Source organism: Schistocerca nitens, chromosome 4, assembly GCF_023898315.1.
Source record: "Schistocerca nitens isolate TAMUIC-IGC-003100 chromosome 4, iqSchNite1.1, whole genome shotgun sequence".
Lineage (NCBI taxonomy): Eukaryota > Metazoa > Arthropoda > Insecta > Orthoptera > Acrididae > Schistocerca > Schistocerca nitens.
In genome coordinates, this window is record NC_064617.1 from 435,161,744 (window position 1) to 435,184,607 (window position 22,864).

General features: G+C 40.0%; 1 protein-coding gene across 1 annotated transcript in view; it reads left to right on the forward strand.

The window, feature by feature from the left end:
* Positions 1 to 22,864, forward strand: part of LOC126253286 (PAN2-PAN3 deadenylation complex catalytic subunit PAN2) — a 318,390-nt gene that overhangs the window by 245,301 nt on the left and 50,225 nt on the right. The window contains exon 16 of the mRNA XM_049954511.1: positions 7,408 to 7,595. Within this exon, the coding sequence (XP_049810468.1) occupies positions 7,408 to 7,595 (188 nt within the window). The remainder of the gene's footprint in view (positions 1 to 7,407; positions 7,596 to 22,864) is intronic.

Here is a 22,864-nt window from a genome sequence, read left to right on the forward strand (position 1 = left end):
GCAACTTCTCATACATCGGATTTGTCCTTATCTCATATACATACTGATTTTACAGAAGAGAGGACCATTAGTAAGGGCTTGTGGCCACCCCGCTCTCCCGACTTGTGACCATGTAACTTTTACATCTGGGGATTTCTAAAGGCTAGAGTCTACTGCAACAATCCCAGAACGCTTGACACATTAAAAAACAACATATGTGAAGAAATTTCGAACATTCTTTAACATGCTTCGACATGCACAACTTTGCTTGGATGTTGGCGAAGAACATTTTGAACACAGACTTTCTAAAATAGGCTTATTAAACTAATAAAAGTAAATCTGTTATTTAAACTGTTAATTGCATAGTTAATAATGAAACTGTACAATAAAAATGTAAGAAAGTGATGATGTACGCTGATTTTCTTCATTCATACTCCTTTCAGCGCAGGGGCAGGTTTTATGTGCGCCACTGTGTAACTTCTACTATTCCACCATCTTTCAATTTTGCCTTACTAATTCTATTTTATGGTATTGTGGTCAGATATTCAAAGAATTAAATGTTGTTTCTCCAGATCATGCTCATTATCAGTTCTATTTTCTTATATACTGTTTCATTTGAAGCTATTTTCCAGTGCCCATTTACTTGATATTGTTTACTTATGCATGTTGTAGGTAGCTTTCTGTCTTGAATGTGCATGTGGTGTTTGTGGTTGTGAAACTGTTTTATAATGTTTTAATTTTAAAGCTGTCAGTAGGCTTCTTTTGTTGTATGTGTTTAAGTAATGTAATTTGCTTTGTTCAGTTTTTCTGTTCTATTTGGTCATACTGACTTCTCATTTAAGTTGTGTGGTATGATTTCAGCTCTATATTTAAATTTATTGACAGTTTTGATTTCCCATCTTGTTTGCAGATGTTGGATTAATTAGCATAATCTTTATTTTTCCAAACAATATTCCCAGCTATTTTTTTTTTTTTTGTAGTGAATTAACTTGTCTGGTTACTTGAACAATGTTTGCTAGGAGAGTAAAAGCATCAGCAAAACCCTCACGTTCTAAACTTGTATAACTTTTGGAGCTTCCACTTCTAGTGTTATTCTCTTACCCAGTGTCTCATTATATATTCTAGTGCGCAGCTGAATAGTAATGGCAATTGGCAGTCACCCTGTCTTAATCATGTTTTTTGAAAAACTGTTCAGAAATTTCTCCTCTAAACTTGACTTTTGATTTGGTATTGGTTAGAGTAAGTTCTATTAGTTTAATCAGTTTCAGATGAAGTCCTAGATTCCTTGGAATTTTATTACTGTAGATATGTGGAGAATCATATGTCAACAAATCTATTTGGCCAAAGATTTGTTATGTTCTCTGTAATATGCCATAATTAATTTTAAACTAATTATCTGGTCTGCAGAGCTTCTGTGTTGTCTGAAACCTCCCTGGTATTCTTCTAATTCCTGTTCTAGCTGTTCCTTGATTCTTCCACGTAAGATCTTGGATATAATGTTGTACGTGCAGTCTAGGAGGCAATTTCCTCTGTAGTTGTGTATATCACTCTTATTCCCAATCTTGTGTAGTGAGTAGATGATGACCCTGATGTTTGAGGAATTGTTCATTTATTCAAATTTTTGTTATAATCATGTGTAAGAAGGTCTTGACTGTGCCATTTGAGTTTTTCCACATTTCAACAAAAACCTGATCTTCTCCACATGCCTTATAATTTTTTATCCTTTGATTGCTTTTTCTACTTTTTGGATAGTTGGTGGGGTTTTATTTTATGGGTTTGGTTTTTGTCAAGGTATTTACATTGATTTGTAAGAGTTCTTTTGGTTCTTTGCATTTCAAAAGTGCTTTAGCTATGATTTCAGCATTTTCTGTGTTACTGTGTGTGATTCTTCCATCGTAACCTTTCATTATTAGCATAGGAGGTTCATATTGTTCTGGTTGTTTCCAAAGATTTTGTAGTATTTCCTGGAATCTGTTTTTTTATCCTCTACAGAGGTTTTTATGTCATGAAATATTCTCTCAATTCTCCTAATGTTTCATGTGATATTTTTTTTCTTTCTGTTTTTGAGGTTGATGGCATTTTCTCTGTTTTTGAGGTTGATGGCATTTTCTTCTGTTAGTGTACTTGAACTTTAATCATGCTTGGTGTCTTTCTTCATAGAATTGTCACTTTCTGGAGTCCACCGTGCATGTTTTCTTCGCTAGTTCAAGAGGTTTTCATAAACTTGGTACCAATTCTCCTATATCATCTTTTAATTTCATAGTGTGTTGGTTCTTATATGTCATTTTTAATTTAATTCCTCTGATCTGGATATTTCTCTGTTTTAAGTGTATTTGGCTTCCTCAGTAACTACTATATGTTGATATAAACATACATTCTCTTCAGAATTCTGTAACTCGTTAGCTATTCTTGTTTGTAAAGTTATTTGGTCTCTATTTTCCAGTTATACATACATATTTTCTTTGTTTCACAAGCTCAGCTATTGAAGTCTCCGAGTAAGATGTTTACATTTTTCTGAGCATTTTTATTGTACAGCTTTTATTAATTGTTTTAAAAATTAAAATTTGCAGTTCTGGCATATGTCTGCATCTGTTTCTTGGCTATGTTATGCCGTTTTTGTACAGGCACTATGAACAACATGCACTATAAATCACGTGACCACAGCAGCATGCTGCATGCATTTGTTTTTGACACTCGCTAATAATGCAGTAGTTATAACCTTCTGAAGAAGGGTACTAAGTGCCTGAAACTAGTTAAGGCAGTAAAATTTCTTTTGTGCAATTAGTTGCTGGTTATTTCAATAAATACAACTATAGTTGCTGAAGATACATGAAATACTAAATTTATGAATGTCTTTGAATATTGTATTTATTGATTATATGCACTGATTTTAAATATACAATTAGCCTTATTACCAATTTTGTCTTCTGAAACATAAACTCTGAGAGCTAATTCTGTCATATAACCCCTGACAACAGATGGTAAAAATTATGATTAGTAACATTTTCTTGGGCAGTTGAGCAACACTTAACAGTGACTGCAGTTATTCAATTTAGATGCATTTGTTCACCTGTTCAGTTCTCTTTTTCTGATGCAAATATCCCTGTTCCTTTCCAGTACATATCTATGACTTTCTCAGTGACTTATGCATTCCAAAGACAAAACTTACTACTCACGGTTCTTCATTGGTGCACACAGCAAAGATGCCACAATGTTATTGAAACAGCTCATTGTGCAAGTGATGCCATCTGTTAGCATACAGCAGCACCTTCTCAAAATATCTCTCTTTCCTTCGTGGGATTTTGAAATCACCTTCCCCCATGAACCATGGACCTTGCCGTTGGTGGGGAGGCTTGCGTGCCTCAGTGATACAGATGGCCGTACCGTAGGTGCAACCACAACAGAGGGTTATCTGTTGAGAGGCCAGACAAACGTGTGGTTCCTGAACAGGGGCGGCCTTTTCAGTAGTTGCAGGGGCAACAGTCTGGATGATTGACTGATCTGGCCTTGTAACATTAACCAAAACGGCCTTGCTGTGCTGGTACTGGGAGCGGCTGAAAGCAAGGGGAAACTACAGCCGTAATTTTTCCCGAGGACATGCAGCTTTACTGTATGATTAAATGATGATGGCGTCCTCTTGGGTAAAATATTCCGGAGGTAAAATAGTCCCCCCATTCGGATCTCTGGGCGGGGACTACTCAAGAGGACGTCGTTATCAGGAGAAAGAAAACTGGCATTCTACGGATCGGAGCGTGGAATGTCAGATCCCTTAATCGGGCAGGTAGGTTAGAAAATTTAAAAAGGGAAATGGATAGGTTAAAGTTAGATATAGTGGGAATTAGTGAAGTTCGGTGGCAGGAGGAACAAGACTTTTGGTCAGGTGATTACAGGGTTATAAATACAAAATCAAATAGGGGTAATGCAGGAGTAGGTTTAATAATGAATAAAAAAATAGGAGTGCGGGTTAGCTACTACAAACAGCATAACGACGCATTATTGTGGCCAAGATAGACACAAAGCCCATGCCTACTACAGTAGTACAAATTTATATGCCAACTAGCTCTGTAGATGATGAAGAAATTGATGAAATGTATGACGAGATAAAAGAAATTATTCAGGTAGTGAAGGGAGACGAAAATTTAATAGTCATGGGTGACTGGAATTCGTCAGTAGGAAAAGGGAGAGAAGGAAACATAGTAGGTGAATATGGATTGGGGGGGAAGAAATGAAAGAAGAAGCTGCCTTGTAGAATTTTGCACAGAGCATAACTTAATCATAGCTAACACTTGGTTCAAGAATCATAAAAAAAGGTTGTATACCTGGAAGAATCCTGGAGATACTAAAAGGTATCAGATAGATTATATAATGGTAAGACAGAGATTTAGGAACCAGGTTTTAAATTGTAAGACATTTCCAGGGGCAGATGTGGATTCTGACCACAATCTATTGGTTATGAACTGCAGATTGAAACTGAAGAAACTGCAAAAAGGTGGGAATTTAAAGAGATGGGACCTGGATACTCTGAAAGAACCAGAGGTTGTAGAGAGTTTCAGGGAGAGCATAAGGGAACAATTGACAGGAATGGGGGAAAGAAATACAGTAGAAGGAGAATGGGTAGCTCTGAGGGATGAAGTAGTGAAGGCAGCAGATGATCAAGTAGGTAAAAAGACGAGGGCTAATAGGAATCTTTGGGTAACAGAAGAAATATTGAATTTAATTGATGAAAGGAGAAAATATAAAAATGCAGTAAATGAAGCAAGCAAAAAGGAATACAAACGTCTCAAAAATGAGATCGACAGGAAGTGCAAAGTGGCTAAGCAGGGATGGCTAGAGGACAAATGTAAGGATGTAGAGGCTTGTCTCACTAGGGGTAAGATAGATACTGCCTACAGGAAAATTAAAGAGACCTTTGGAGAGAAGAGAACCACTTGTATGAATATCAAGAGCTCAGATGGCAACCCAGTTCTAAGTAAAGAAGGGAAGGCGGAAAGGTGGAAGGAGTATATAGAGGGTTTATACAAGGGCGATGTACTTGAGGACAATATTATGGAAATGGAAGAGGATGTAGATGAAGATGAAATGGGAGATTAGATATTGCGTGAAGAGTTTGACAGAGCACTGAAAGACCTGAGTCGAAACAAAGCCCCGGGAGTAGACAACATTCCATTAGAACTACTGATGGCCTTGGGAGAGGCAGTCATGACAAAACTCTACCATCTGGTGAGTAAGATGTATGAGACAGGCGAAATACCCACAGACTTCAAGAAGAATATAATAATTCCAATCCCAAAGAAAGCAGGTGTTGACAGATGTGAAAATTAACGAACTATCAGTTTAATAAGTCACAGCTGCAAAATAATAACACGAATTCTTTACAGACGAATGGAAAAACTGGTAGAAGCGGACCTCGGGGAAGATCAGTTTGGATTCCGTAGAAATGTTGGAACACGTGAGGCAATACTAACCTTACGACTTATCTTAGAAGAAAGATTAAGAAAAGGCAAACATACGTTTCTAGCATTTGTAGACTTAGAGAAAGCTTTTGACAACGTTAACTGGAATACTCTCTTTCAAATTCTGAAGGTGGCAGGGGTAAAATACAGGGAGCGAAAGGCTATTTACAATTTGTACAGAAACCAGATGGCAGTTATAAGAGTCGAGGGGCATGAAAGGGAAGCAGTGGTTGGGAAAGGAGTGAGACAGGGTTGTAGCCTCTCCCCGCAAAGGAAGGAAAAGAAAAATTCGGAGTAAGTATTAAAATTCATGGAGAAGAAGTAAAAACATTGAGGTTCACCAATGACATTGTAATTCTGTCAGAGACAGCAAAGGACTTGGAAGAACAGTTGAACGGAATGGACAGTGTCTTGAAAGTAGGATATAAGATGAACATCAACAAAAGCAAAACGAGGATAATGGAATGTAGTCAAATTAAATCGGGTGATGCTGAGGGGATTAGATTAGGAAATGAGACACTTAAAGTAGTAAAGGAGGTTTGCTATTTAGGGAGTAAAATAACTGATGATGGTCAAAGTAGAGAGGATATAAAATGTAGACTGGCAATGGCAAGGAAATCGTTTCTGAAGAAGAGAAATTTGTTAACACCGAGTATAGATTTAAGTGTCAGGAAGTCGTTTCTGAAAGTATTTGTATGGAGTGTAGCCATGTATGGAAGTGAAACATGGACGATAACCAGTTTGGACAAGAAGAGAATAGAAGCTTTCGAAATGTGGTGCTACAGAAGAATGCTGAAGATTAGTTGGGTAGATCACATAACTAATGAGGAGGTACTGAATAGGATTGGGGAGAAGAGGAGTTTGTGGCACAACTTGACCAGAAGAAGGGTTCGGTTGGTAGGACATGTTCTGAGGCATCAAGGGATCACCAATTTAGTATTGGAGGGCAGCGTGGAGGGTAAAAATCGTAGGGGGAGACCAAGAGATGAATACACTAAGCAGATTCAGAAGGATGTAGGTTGCAGTAGGTACTGGGAGATGAAGAAGCTTGCACAGGATAGAGTAGCATGGAGAGCTGCATCAAACCAGTCTCAGGACTGAAGACCACAACAACAACAAACAAATACAAACTGTAGGCAGTAACTAATGTATATAGCCAGTTCTGCTTTTGTAATATATCAGTTTTTTTAAAATCTTCACAGCATCTGTATTGCCCCTCCTTCAATACAAGAGATAACAGTAAAGTTTTTGATTGTAACTCACGATACAGAATTATACTGTGATTAACCCAAGACTCCTGTGTGGTAGCAATTGCGATAGCTTTTTTCCATCAGCATTCAACCTGAGTCAAGAGTAAACATTTTATTGTTTCATCCTGCATAACTTTTCATGCAGGCTTGTATAAGCTCAATAAGGACTGAAATGAGTGTGGTATGGAAGAAGCCTTATTATGCTACATCTGTCTGTAGCGGTTAGCATCAGAGCATACTATAACTGCTGACCTGTTGATGGTATGGAATAAGAAACAGTATTGTCATTGATGTGGGCAGTGGCATCATTCTCCCTCCCCGAGGCCAAACTATCAAGTCACAAGTTATTTTAATTGCATAATATACATGTGAAACAAGTGTGTGATATTATGCAATAACATTGCAATAGCAATGAAAACTCACGTACAATTTGGTATTTTGAAGTCTAAATGAAAAACTGTTTTTTATTAAAACAATATTTCTTTATATATTTGTAATAGAACCAAGAAATAAAACTGTAAAAATAAGAACACATCAGTTTTTATTAAATTATTCAGTTTACTCTCCTGTTACGGATAAGACATTTTGCTGGCATGCTTGCAAATCAAATCAGTTTTTATAAATTGTTGATGGTGTACAGTTACCATTCGTTTTTATAAAACTCAAGTTTTCGTTTGGGTAAATCATGTTCTGAAATTTGATGGAGTGTTTACCTTTGTCCACAGCTTGAAGATGAATATGAGGAGATTGTACAAACTGTTAATTATGATCTCACAGCAGTTGTATGTCACGTAAGTGAATCTCGACATCCAGAAAGGAATAATCTTGTGGCACTTATAAATGTTCCATCTTCATACCATAAAAAAACTACCTCATCCTGTGACAGTCAGTGGTACATCTTCAATGATTTCACGTGAGTTTCCATTTCCTGAAATGTTATTTAAATTGTACAGCATAAATTTTTTAATACTAGTATCCTGTTTTTTTCCCCTTGGTTATATTCACAGTTACACATTCAGAACAATGTTTATCTTTTTCCTCACATTTTCGAGAAAAAAAATAAATTGCTATCTATGGTGGAGATTGTGTGACTGATTCTAAAATGCGAAGTAGTTTACATAAACCACATAATCCTTATTAGTTTTGGCTATACACTAGCCACCTTCAGAATCTGTATTAAGAAAATGACAAATAGTCCATTAAAACCTTAAAGTCCCTAAAATTTTTGTCTGTTGTACTTGCAAGTGACCTAAAGTCAAAATCAAAACAAATGTTGCCCATAAATACACTTTATAGCTAACATTTGTTGAAAAAATGTGTTCCTGACTTGCTTTCGTACTAAATGTGAAGGAAAAAAGAAACAACTGTGAAAGTTAAGGACAACCAAGGTGTGCATCCAAGTAATGTCTCATTTTCCTAGTCCTTTTGCTAGACACCACGTTAATCCTTTATATGCCAAACTAGAACCTGGCACAACTTTAAATGTAAAAATAAAATAAATTACATGAAAAGGATACTATGAAAAAGATTTTTAAGGTCAAATAGTTCAGGTGAAAATGAGAACTTACAATTCAATGAGAGAACATCAATGGAATATGGAACAGTGAAACTGAAACAACTACAATATTGACCTAGCCAACAGGTAAAAGGAAACACACTCTCCTCATGGTTAAATCTGAAATAAATGCAACAAGTAAAACACTATTTAAGTTGGATATCAAAAGAACAAGAGAGAAACTATAAAAAGTAGATAAAATCAAAACAGTGAAAACTCGAAGCTGGAATACCAACAATATTAGGAAAAGGATAGATTGCTACTCATGGTAAATGTTACCTATTGAATTGCAAACAGGCACAACGAAAAGACTGTCACACATTACAGCTTTTGGTCAAAGCCTCCTTCAGCAAAGACACATTCACACAAGAAAATACACTTCATGCACACACGGGCACTGCCACTGGCAGCCCCGGCCAGAATGTGACTGTCATGTGAACAGCAATCTGGAGTCGGGTGGAGAATGGAGTGCGATAGCAGGGTATGTGTGGGGGAAGGGAACATCTCTGTCTGTTGGGCCGTGCAGGGGGCTAGATGGCATCCTGATGAGACTGATAGGTGCAGCATCAGAAAGTGGGATGTGGTGGGGGGGGGGGGGGGACTAGTAAATGTGAGAAGCAGAGAAAGGGAAAAGAGGGGCAGGTGCATTGGCAGAGGGTGGCACACAATGAGGCTGAGGGACATGAAAAGGGAGGAGGTGATAGCGCAGAGGGTGGCGAACCTGGGTGGAGAACGTAGGGACAGTAGGTTCTGTTGACTGAGGCCAGGATAATATTAGGAACAGAGCATGTATTGTAATGATAACTTCCATATAGACAGTTCAGAAAAGCTGGTAGTGGAGGGGAGGATCCAGATTGTCCAGGCTGTGAAGCAGCCATTGAAATCAAGCATGTTATGTTCAGGTCCATGTTGTGCCACATGACCACAGTTTGGCAGTGGCCATCCATTCTGGTGGGCAGCTGCTTGGTAGTCACCAATGTAAAAAGCTATGTTGTGGTTGCAGCAGAGCAGGTCTACAACATGGCTGCTTTCTCAGGTGTCTGGGATTTGATAGATTAGATAAGCCAGTGGTAGGACTGGAATCTGGGTGGATAGGCAGGGTCTTCCACAGGGCTATGATCACTGTGGCAAGGAACTGGAACTGGGAGTGGGAATGGCATAGGGACAGATGGCATGATGATAAATACCCAAAGCCCTGACAAAGGATTGGGTTCAGTTGTTGCAGTACAGGGTGGTATTGGGTGAAAAAGGGGACACACTTTTCTAGCTTGCTCGGGGGGGGGGGGGGGGGGGGGAATGGCATGGCAAATCTGTTTTCAGACTAGGTCTGGTGGATAATACCTTTTTATGAAGGCCTTGGTGAGACTTCTTGTCACTGAATACAATGATATTCCTGGGTGGTCAGGCTGAAAGGGAGAGCTTTTATAATGTGGAGGGGATGGCAGCTGTCAGAATGCAGGTGCTGGTGGTGTTTGGTGGGTTTAATATGGACAGGGGTGTAGATGGAGCCATCAGAGAGGAGGAGATCAAAGTCCAGGAAGGTGTCACACTGAGCTGAGGAGGACCAGGTGAAGTGGGTGGGATGGAAAGTGTTGATGTTGTGAAGGAATGAGGATATGGTGTCTTGGCCGTGAATCCAGATCCTGAAGTTATCATCAATGAACCTGAACCAGACCAGGGATTTGGAGTTTTGAGAGGCTAGGAAGGTTTCCTCTAGATGGTCCATAAACAGGGTGGCACATGAGGGTGCCATGCTGGTGCCCATAGCAGTGCCTTAGATTTGTTTGTGTACCTTTCCTTCAAAGGAGAAGTAGCTATGTGTTAGAATAAAGTGAGTTGTATGACAAATGAGGTAGTGGGTTGGAAGTCTGAAAGATGTTGGGAAATGAAGTAACCGATTGCAGGTAGACAATGGCCATGAAGGATGTTGGTTTATAGGGAAGTGGTGTCAACAGTGACTAGTAGGGAAGCAGGAAGTAAAAGGGGGCCGCTTTTCGCACCATACAGATATCTTACGTAAGTCATTTTCCAAGTCATTTTGATCATCTGATGACTTTACAAGACAGTAAATGACAGCATCATCTGCAAACAATCTAAGACGGCTACTCAGATTGTCTCCTATGTCATTAATATAGATCAGGAACAATAGAGGGCCTATAACACTTCCTTGGGGGACACCAGATATTACTTCTATTCTACTCGATGACTTTCCATCTATTACTACAAACTGTGACCTTTCTGACAGGAAATCTCGAATCCAGTTGCGCAACTGAGGTGATATTCCGTAGGCACGCAGTTTGGTTAGGAGATGCTTGTGGGGAATGGTGTCAAAAGCCTTCTGGAAATCTAAAAATATGGAATCATTTTGACATCCCCTGATGATAGCACTTATTACTTCATGAGTATAAAGTGCTAGTTGTGTTCACAAGAACGATATTTTCTGAGACCGTGCTGACTATGTGTCAATAAATCATTTTCTTCGAGTTACTTCATAATGTTCAAATACAGTCTATGTTCCAAAACCCTACTGCAAATTGACGTTAGTGATATAGACCTGTAATTCAGCAGATTACTCCTACTTCCCTTTTTGGTATTGGTGTGACTTAAACAATTTTCCAGTCTTTAGGTACAGATATTTCTGTGAGCGAGTGGTTGTATATAATTGCTAAATATGGAACTATTTTATCACCATACTCTGAGAGGAACCTGACTGGTATACAATCTGGACTGGAGGCCTTGCCTTTATTAAGTGATTTAAGCTGCTTCATTACTTTGAGGATATCTGTTTCTATATTTCTCATCTTGGCAGTTGTTCTTGATTGTAATTCAGGAATATTTACTTTGTCTTCTTTGGTGAAGGAGTTTCGAAAAACCGTATTTAATAACTTTGCTTTAGTGGCACTGTCATCAGTGACTTCACCGTTGTTATCATGCAGTGAAGGTATTGATTGCGTCTTGCCACTGGTGTGCTTTATGTATGACCAGAATCTCTTTGGGTTGTCTGCCAGACTTTGAGTCACAATTTCGTTGTGGAAATTATTAAAAGCATCTCGCATTGAAGTACGCGCCATATTTCGAGCTTCTGTAAAACTTTGCCAAACTTGGGGATTTTGATTTCTTTTAAATTTGGCATGCATTTTTCGTTGCTTCTGCAACAACGATCTGACCTGTTTTGTGTACCATGGCGGATCAGTACCATCACTTATTAATTTATGTGGTATATATCTCTCAATTGCTGTCGATACTATCTTTTTGAAAACATTCCACAACTTTTCTACACTTACATAATCAGATCGGAAGGAGTGAAGACTGTCTCTTAAGCATTAAGAGCACTTTTATCAGCTTTTTTAAATAGATATACTTTGTGGTTCTTTTTGATGGTTGTAGGTGTTACGGTAGGGGAGAGTGGGGCACTCTGAACCACGGGGCACAATGAATCAGGTAGCATAATTTCAGTATAAGGTGGTAAATTATTTTTGTCTCTGTGCATATGTTGTCAGTACTGCTCTACCGACTGCCACTTGTTTTCTGCAGGATCTAGTTCCCGCCATTAGTGTTGTACTGGTGATATGTTAGTTTTGTGACCGTGAAGTAATTTTTGGGGACATAGATAGATTGAATTTTGTTCAATCCTTTGTCACCAAATTTTAGAGAAAGTAAGTCATTGTAACAATATCAATACTGTATTTTAATGATATAGATCTTCGAATATTAACAATGTTCATACATAACCTCACATGAGCTTTGTTTGAAATATATACTGTTGGGGCACATTGAACCAAGCTTTCCCGGGGCACAATGAGACATGGTTCATTGTGCCCCAGGAATCTTTTAATTGTCCAATACAAGCACTGTGTACTTTGTTTCCTTAGCATGGGTAAAAAAGTATGTGTAGGAATTTAAGGCTTTTAAATTACAGTGGTTCAGCAGTCCTGTTTTATATTATCAGGTTTGAAGATGGTTCTTTTATACCACAGGAAGACGGACAGAGATAAAACTGACCATGATGCTATGCAAGAAGCTGTACAGGATGTTCTTAATAAGGGCATGGCAGTTCACCAAGCAGCTAAATCTCATTTAATACCTTACCCAACTCTTCACTGATATGTTCAAGACATTAAATGTGGTTCCAGAGAAAGATTGACACCAAACTATGACTATCATAAGGTATTTTCTGTGGAGCAGGAGAAATAATTAGTGGAGTATTTGTTGCATTCTTCTAAGATATGCTTTGGTGTTGACACGAAAGCATGCAGGCGCTTAGCAAGTGAGCTTGCTTTGAAAAATGGTCTGAAATGTTCTGAGAACTGGATGGAGGCAATGGCTGGTGTAGACTGGTTCTATGGGTTTATGAAATGAAATCCCAGTTACAGTATCCGAACCCCAGAGGGCTCTAGCTTATCCAGAGCAACGTCCTTTAATCAGTATACTGTTTCGAATTTCTTCAGAAACATGAAAGGCCTTTGCCGGAAATACCCTACTTCCACTGATAGTACAAGGGTTTTCAATCTGGATGAAACCAGTACCTCAACTCTACCAGATAGGCTTCCAAAGGTAGTGGCACAAAAGGGAAGTAAACAGATTTCTCAAGCTACTAGTGGAGAAAGTGGCGTCTTAGTGACCACCTGTTGCATAATCAGTGCAGGTTGTACTTTCCTGCCCCCAGCAATGATATCTCCTCGAGTACATTTTAAACAACATATGATAAGTAATGCACCAACAGGCACCCTGGGGTTAGCAACAAAGACTTGCTGGATGAATAGCGATCTTTTTGTGGATGCCATGAAACATTTCATCCACAAATCCAGTAGTAGCAAAGACAATCCTGCGCTTCTAATTTTAGACAATCATGAAAGCCATCTGTCAATTGAGGTAATAGATGTAGCAAAAGCCAATGGGGTGGTTATGCTAACTATACCCCCACAAACCTCAAACAAATGGTAGCCTCTAGATGTAGGAGTGTTATCTTCATTCAAGGGAACTTATTACTCAGCATTCAAAACTCTATGCAGGAAAGGCACTCCTCTCACTATTTATGATATAGCTGCATGTGTCAAAATTGCTCATGACAGATCAGTGAAACCCACTAACATATGTTCTGCTTTCAAGAAATGTGGAATATTTCCATTTGATGAAGACATCTTCACTGATGAAGACTTTATGGTCAGCAGAGTAACAGTCAGGATTGTGGAGGCAAACAGAACAACTTCAAATGTTAATTCTCTCCATCATATCAAGGATGCACAATCTGCAGGGCAAGCCTCAGTAGATGTCAGCCAGTCACAAGATCTGCAGCAAGCAGGACCATCTGCAGTGCTTAACACCTAAACAGCTTTTCCTAATGGACTTTCTCCTGAAATAATTCGAGGATTTCCAAAAGCAGAGGACAGAAAGAAGAGCAATAAACGTAAGAGAGGACGAAGTTTAATTGCAACTGGTATAACGGAGAAATATTTGCTGCAAGCCACAAGACATCCCAATAAAAAGGTCAACTGGAAGCTTTATGAGCAGGAATCAGATGACTACATTAGTGAGGCGCATTATGAAGAGAACGATGCCAACGTGGATGTGTGTGGTAAATCTGAGTACAACTTTGAAGACCTGAACAAATTACTAAAAACAGATGATTTCGTTTTGACCAAATTTGAACTGAAAAACAAAACACCGGTTTACTGTGTGGAGAAGATTTTGAAACCGAAGGATGACGCAGGAGACTATCAGGTATCATTTTTGAGAAAAAGGGAAAAAATAGGAGGAAAGTTCTATTTTCCTCTGTTAAAGGATGAAGCTTTTGTTCCAGATAGCAACATACTTTATGTCCTCCCACGACCTGCTACTGAAGGTGTGACAAACAGACAAAAATCATATTTCAAATTTGGAATCAGCTTCGAGTCCATTGATGTTCGGTAATTCCTAAATAAGTAACATGATTGTGTGCCTACAGATTTAATTATATGATTCACACATGGAATATATGTACACATTATGTTTAAAGTATATTTACACTTACTTTGTATGCTAAATAGGTTCTTTCAATGAACCTGTTTAAAGTGGTTCATTGTACCCAACATGTGGGGCACAATGAACCATTTACCAAATTTTGTTCAGAGGCGTGCAGCTAAAAAACAATTAATGACAATGCAATCATGTAAGGCCATGTGGGGCACAATGAACCATTTACCAAATTTTGTTCAAAGGCGTGCAGCTAAAAAACAATTAATGACAATGCAATCATATAAGGCCATTTGATACTTGAATGATTAAACTGTAACATCTGTAAATCACAACTCTCTAATAAAATTATTGGATGAGTAACACGGAGAAATATTTTTTATGGTTCAATGTGCCCCACTCTCCCCTATTCAGCCTAGCAGCAACTGCCTTGTGGTAGCTAATCCCTGTATTCGTCACAATACTCACTATTTGTCCATGATTATTTGTTGTCAAAAGGTCAAGTATGCTTTTGCAACCATTTACACTTCAAGTGGGCTCATGAACTAATTGTTCAAAATAATTTTCTAAGAAAGCATTTGGTACAATTTTGTATGACGTTTTACGCCTGCTGCCGGCTTTAAATGTATAATTTTTCCAGCATATCGAGGGTAGATTAAAGTCACCACTGACTATTAACTGTATGAGCGGGGTACTTATTTGAAATGAGACTCAGGTTTTCTTTGAACTGTTTAGCAACTATATCTTCTGAGTCAGGGGGTCGGTAAAACTATCCAGTTAATAGTTTAGTCTGATTGTCAGGTATAACCTCTACCCATACTATTTCACACGAGCTATTTACTTCAATTTCGCTACAAGGCAAACTACATCTGACAGCAATAAATACTCCACCACCATCTGTATTTAATCTATCCTTTCTGAACACTGTTAGATCATTTGAAAAAAAATTCGATTGAACTTATTTCCAGCTTTAGCCAGCTCTCTGTACCTACAACTATTTGAGCTTCAGTGCTTTCTGTTAGGGCTTGGAGCTCTGGTTCTTTCCCAACACAGCTACAACAGTTTACAACTACAATACCAATCGTTTCTTCAACTACCTTACTGTGTTTTACCCGCCCACTTTTAGACGGACGTCCCTTCTGTGTTTCCCTGAGACTCTCTAACCTAAAAAAACTGCCCAGTCCCTTCCACACAACCCCCGCTACCCGTGTAGCCGCCTCATGTGTGTAGTGGACTCCTGACCTATTAAGCAGAACCCGGAAACCCACCACCTGATGTCAAAGAATCTGCAGCCTACACAGTCACAGAACCGCCTGAGCCTCTGATTCAGACCCTCCACTCGGCTCTTCACCAAATGACCACAGTTGGTTCTATCAACAGTGCTGCAGATGGTGAGCTCTGCCTTAATCTCGAAAGCAAGACTGGCAGTCTTTACCATTTCCACTAGCCGCCCGAAACCAGATAGAATCTGCTCCGATCCAAACCAACACACGTCATTGGTACCAACATGAGCCACCACCTGCAGTTGGCTAAACGCTGTACTCTTCATGGCATCCGGAAGCATCCTTTCCATATCCGGAATGACTCCCCCCCCAGAATGCACGCGGAGTGCACACTGGCTTCCTTCCCCTCCTTGGCAGCTATGTTCCTAAGGGGCCACATTATGCGCCTAACGTTGAAGCTCCCAATTACCAGCAAACCCGCCCTCTGTGAATGGCCAGACCTTGCAGGCCAAGAATCTTCCTCTGGAACAGGGTGGACGACTGCATCCGGCTCAGAGACATTGTCAGCCACAGATAACGCCCGAAACCTGTTCTTCAAATGAACTGGGGAGGCCCTATGATCGTCCCCTCAGAAAGTTTTTCGCTGCCTGCCAGACTTTGGAATCCTTTCCCACTCGGCCCCGGGTGAGTGGTCAACCACAGTGCAGGCAGTACCTGGGGCGGCCACAGAAGTGGACCGATCGGAGGACACGTGGGATGTGCTCAATGTCCCTGGCATCCCCGCGTTCAATCCCCCACAGTGACGCACCTTGGCAGCAGCCTCAAGCTGTGTGACGGAAGCCAAAGCAGCCTGGAGCTATTAGCTAAGGGTCACCAACTCAGCTCGCATCTGTACACAACAATCACAGTTCCTATCCATTACTGCAGTCGCTCCTGTTTGAAGCTCATAAAAATATGTAACAAGCTAACGGTGTACTCGCTTTAGTAGTAGCAGGAACTAGCTGATGGTCTAACATACTGGGCCTCCGGTTTCTGTACCGCTGGTGATGCCACCATCACCAATTCTGCCTGAGCCTGTTGGCTTGTCAACATCTCATCAGGCCATTGCTTCCCAACCGAGATCGTCAGCTTCCTGCTAACGTCTCACTGGCCCATCGCCTTCCAGCTGAGCCCATTTGTGCCCTGCCAGTATCTCACCAGCCTGTTATTCATCAACCCCTGCACTTTCCACTGCTGGCTTGGCCACATCTCAACCCATCTGGCCACCTCCAAGTCACTGCAGCACCTATCTGCCTCCTGTGTTCACATATATTTCTCAGCACTCCTACACCTTCTACTTGTTCACACCTTCCATTTCCAGACTCTGTGCCAGTTGTGCCGCATTTTTAATACCTTCAAAGCACACAGCCCTTTTCCCTCAGTCCCAGGCTTATTCTGTCTGCTCTAAAGGCTTACCTATTGAAGTTCACATTGGCAGCTTCTCCCAGCTGCCAGCCTTGTTGGACTACCTGGTGTCATCCTACCGATGGTTGGTGCTGGTTGAGCCACTCTTCCATCAGCCACTGATGTCCATTGTCTCCAGGGCGCAGTCATCCTTGGTCATACCAAACAGCTTGCTCCCATCTGCCTGACACACTGGACTGCCTTCCGTCCCACTGCCACACCATCATTGCCTGCCTTTCTGGCCCATCCTCCATCATCTCTCCATTGGCCACCATTAGTAGAGTCTTGTCCGCATCAGCTGCCCCTGCTCGGCATTCTAAGTACGCTGTTGCCTTAGAGGTCACGCCTGGCTCTCACTGAATCCTCACCAAGCTGCTTCCGGTAGCCCCATTTCTCCTTGCTTATATTTCTGGTTTTTCTGCTGCAGAGATCACAGCATTGGCCGGGTACTTGCGTCTCAAGTACATGTGATGGTTTCAAGGAGGGGGTCCTACATCTCACATCCACCCAAAGCTGTCCTACATTTCATGGCAACCCTTGCTGGCTAGTTGCCATTGTTGTGTCTCAAGCAGCCGCCCTTGATCAAGAATTGCCTCCCATCAACTGCCAACACCTGACACAGGCTCCTTGACTTCTTCACACCAGAGTTATTTTGCATGCCATATCTTTGGGATGTACCCTTACCTTCAGTCTCTAAGGCCCTGAGGTGGCCCACCATCCCTCCCTTAAGGGGAAAGAGGTATTGTGTCCATATGCAGTACCCTCTGGAAATTATGCTGTAGCGTAGCATTGTCAGAATGCTGGTGTGTGTCCACTCAGGTAAACATAAACATATTTATTGGCAGGCTTACAGGAAGCTCTGCAAAACATCGAGGCACTGATGTTGCCCCAGGCATCATCACAATTGTCGAACTATTTTGCTACACCTATCGCATGCCACTTGGAAACACTCAGGTATGTAAATAACCAACTGCTCAATGCATAGCCTTACTGAATGCATGTCCTCACTGGATTTAGCCTTTGTGTGTTCTTTGAGTTGACTAACCATTCACAAGGTGCAGTCTGCACTCATCACTAACCACTGCCTTGTGGGACCCAGCATTTAAAGACACTGAGAAATTTCCTATTTTGTGATACAGAGTTACAGGTGGACCTATCACGCAGTGACTCATTTTCTGTGTGGGCAGGCTTGCACCTAACATGTTGTTGATGTTTAGCCTTCAGGATATATAAAAGCATTGCTCACTGCTGCTAGTGGAATGTCAATTATCGTATTTACTCGAATCTAAGCCGCACTCGAATCTTAAGCCGCACCTGAAAAATGAGACTTGAAATCAAGGAAAAAAAAATTTCCTGAATCTAAGCCGCACCTGAAATTTGAGACTCGAAATTCAAGGGGAGAGAAAAGTTTTAGGCTGCACCTCCAAATCGAAACAAATTTGGTCCATTGTAATATGAGACACAATTTAGGTCAAATGAATGACTATACAGCTACAGTAGTTTGGTTCGAGTCGTAAGCTTAGCAGTTAAGCTTCACCAGGTAGCCATTGCTATGCGTATTTATACGGGTACCCTTCCTTTTTCACGTGCTTTGTCCAGTTTGAATTGATTGCTTATGTTTCTTTGATCTGATAAGTGCCGTTCTCTTTGTTATAGATGTTTACGTCACTCTAAGCTGAAAATGCATTACTGTACTGTGTCATGCATTGTTTGTCGCATTCTGATAGTGCGTGTTTACGGCCTGTCGCTGCTCACGGCATGGCTTGCTTTTGTGCGCGCTACCGCCGCTTACAATTTTTTTAAAAAAAAAAAAAGAGAGAGAGAGGAATCGTCTCATTAGCGAAACAATGGCAAGAGACTGTATTTGTTGTTACTTACACTGCTGCTTTCTTTGATAATGATCAACAAGAACCAAATAATAGACTGCGTATGATAGAAGATGTTCTGAACGAGAGTGTAGCGAAAATTTTTCTCCGTTTGAAAATCTTTGCAGGCGCCTCTTTAGTACATTACATTCTGCACAGAAATTAGAGTCATCTTAGATTTAAAAATCTAGTCAGTTGCCGTGCTTCATTTCTGACTGTATCACTATTAGGTATAAGAATAATACGAATATAAACATGACATGATATGTATATTCTTCTGCGTTTGCTGTTGTCTCACTCTAGTTTCGTAGTTTATTAGACAGACAGGATTTAAATGAGAAAGCAGCAAACACGAAAGAATACATGGCAAAATGTTTATACTCGTATTATTCTTATGGTGAAGAGAATACTGCATGTGATTCACAATTCATCAAGTTCCTATTAGCAACCATCTCTTCTCACAGGTAGGAAAAAATTCAGAATGTAGAGTTGGCCATATTGACAAACATCCCAAACAGTCTTGCCAGTTGGATTTTCGTAGTACATTGAAATGCTGCTACATTCGAAGATGAACAAACAATACTCAATTTGTATTTATTTCGTTGGATAATGTATGAAAATGCAGCGGTCGAAACTCGGGGCGGAGAAAATTAGTTCGTCTTCCTTTTTTTTTTAATGACGCAGAGGTTTTGGCGCCAGTATTTATCTTTGTGCCTACAAAGCATGCCTGTGTAGCACTACACATATTTGACGGCAGAAGTTAGTTGAGGCGGCACCTACCAATGTTTTTCAGGACTTCCGCTTGCTTTCCACTGGATTCTAAAATGCAGGCGGTTTTTTGGATTACAAAAACCGGAAAAAAATTGCGGCTTAGATTCGAGTAAATACGGTAAAGTGTGGTGTTCTATTGTGGTCAGGGACCAAAGAAATATGAATATAGCATAGCAAGTGGTACAGGTTCACAGCTTTCTCTCTCTCTATCTATCTATCTATCTATCTGTCTCTGTCTCTCTCTCTCTCTCTCTACCACCCCCCTACCACCCCCCCCCCCCCCCGCATTCCCCCTCCCCCCTCCTCCTGATGCTGACTCTCTTCCAAAGAGAATAAGAAAATCTCTCATGTGTCAAAATTTCCCTCATTTGGGAGGGAATCTGACTGTGTTGGACATTTCTGCAAACTGTTTTTGTGGAAATATCAATTGTTTAAAGTTCATTGAAACCTAATTCATTTGTACTGAATTGTTTGTTAGCAGTAGTACAAATCCAATTAAAGGTATCTGCAGCTATATCAGGTATACCAGGTGGATCCAGTGTGAGTGGGTTCACATCAGTTGGGCTGTCCACTGTCAGCAACAAAATATACAACTCTGCTTGACCCATAGCTATCAGATTTCACATACATCATCTAAGCATGCTGACATTGTCCTTATTCATTGCAATATTGCATATTCTTTTAGTCCAAGCCTAGCACTTGTAGTGTCATTCACAACTTAAGCTTTTGCTCTATAAATTGAAACTCAATATTTGTAATTCTACTTGCATTTTATCTTAATTATATAGTGGTATTTTAAAAAAAATGGAGGAGTTTGCAAATCTTTTCTATTTCATAATCCCTGTTTTCAAATCATTTTTGAGATACACATCTAGAGCTCAGATTGAGTTATAACTTGGACACCACTGTTCAAAATAACACGTGTTTCGTATGGGTTAGACAAATGGGGGTGGTAGGATCTGCAAGATAGGATCTGATTTATGACCATATATTAAATCTATAAAGTTCAAAGTATCTGTTAACATTGTGCATGCACAGTTCATTACATCTTAACGGCTATAAATGAAGGGCCAATACAGCACAAACTACCATCACTATTGTTTAAAATGGGATTAAAGAGTTTGATGTAGCCAGATGACTGAAGTTTTAACTTCCAACAACATAAACTATAGATCATGCGGGATAAGTGACATCTTACATCTAGAATCAATATGAATGACATGTGCATGCCAAAAAGGGGTGGCTGTGTTTATCCTAGAATGTGAAACATATGTTGGTCACAGTTAAACAGATTGTGGTCTTCTGCTTCTTAAAGGCCCTCTTCTGTGCAGTAATAAGGACACAGTCAACACTGAAACACCCGGGAAGCTTTTGACTCAGCATTTCACCTTTGCTTATTATCAAATTTATGATCATATGGGATAACAAATGACATTTTTCAGGGCTTGAGGATTTCATGGGAGGACACAGCACATTATCTTTGGGGGGGATTAACACCAGATGTAGAAGTAAAGTCGGGGATGCCCTAGGGAAGTGTTTTGGTACCCTTGCTGTTCATGTTAATAGCCTTGCAGATGGTATTTATAGTAACATCAGACATTTGGCAGATGATGGGAGTTACCAATAATGAAGCACCATCTGGAAGAGTCTACACAAATATTCAGTATGAAATAGGAAGAAACCCTTATAAGTATTGCAATTGAATGTACTCTCTTCCATGCAGTTCACTGTGGTGTACACAGTACAGATGTAGATGTAGAAGTGCCTGGTCTAAAATTAACACTTGAATCCATATGTTATGGACACATCACACACATACAGAAAATGAGTTCTTTTCTGTTCCTCTTTTCTTTCTTTGTGTGCAGATATTTTCAGACTGACTACCCCACTGTGATTCAGTCACTTTTTTTAGAAGATTCTTCCTGACAGAAACTATTGACTTGCAGTTCATGAAGTGTTTCTTCTAAAGAAAGGATCTGACAAGTCTCAATCGTAGGTATTTTGGAGATCACTGTATTAAAACTCGACTCCTGACCATACTACTTTTTACCTGTGAGTGTCTCCCTTGTCATTCAAATAAAAGATCTTGACAGACCTTCAAGAGGGTTTTTGAACACACTCTCCACTGATTCACAGCTTATGCTCTCGGTTAATAGAGTAAAAGCTTCGGTATATAATAAGAATCTAGTGCTCTGGGCTATAAGTTGTTCATTAGTATGTATATTGAATGCAACAGGAGCAGTCACACTTCAGTGTGAAAGGCCATTTTTTCTATATTCTCCATTGACTGCACTGCCCTTTGAAATCAATGGAGAACCTGCTATTGTGCGAGAGAGTGACAATGAATCTGATTAGCTTACAATCCTTGCTCAGGCTGTAGATCTGGACTAGGTGCAGCTGATAGTTACAGTGTTGACATATTAACAAATACTATTCTTGTTACCTTACAAACTTCAAAACTATTCTCTATGAACTGTGTTAGATTCAGCATTAGTCCTGTACAGCTTTTATCAGTGCATAATCCAGCAACTGGTAAAAGGTGATTTAAAATCAAATCTTGCCCATAACTTATAAAATTGAAACAGTTGTGTGACAATTTTAAAATTCTTTGTATTGTTTCTGTCTTTCCCAGATTTCAGCAGAGCAATCATTGAGCTCTTCTGTAACATCTTTATATCTGCTTATACTGTACTTATCTCTAATTTTTGTATGCTGAGTGTTGTTGTAAGGCCATTAGTAACCTATTGCTCTTCTCTTAGCATTTTTGGCTTTATGGATTTGTGTGTACCTTCCCATTCAGTACTAGTTGACATGCTACATGATTGTCTACATCTACACCTACATCAACAGCTGCATAGGTACTCCACAGGCCACCATGAGGTGTGTGGTGGAGGGTACCATGTACCACTACTTGTCATTTCCCCTGCTGTTTCACTTGTAAATAGAGTGAAGGAAAAACAACAGTCTGTACGTCTCTGAATGAGCCCTAATTTCTCATATCTCATATTCGTGGTCCTTACACATGACGTATGTTAGTGGGAGTAGAATTGTTCAACAATCAGCTTCTAATGCCAATTCTCAATAATGTTTCCCATAAAGAACGCCGCCTTCCCTCCAGGGATTCCCATTTGAGTTTCCAAAGCATCTCCATAATACCTATGTTGTGTTCAAGCCTACTAGTAGCAAATCTAGCAGCCCTCCTTAGAATTGCTTCATTGTTTTCCTTCAGTCCGGCCTGGTAGGTTCTCAAACACTTGAGCGGTACTCGAGAATAGGTCACACCAGCATCCTATATGCGGTCACTTTTACATGTGAACCAATCTTTCCTAAAATATTCCCAATGTGTGGCAGTCCTCCATGTGGGCCTCTTGTA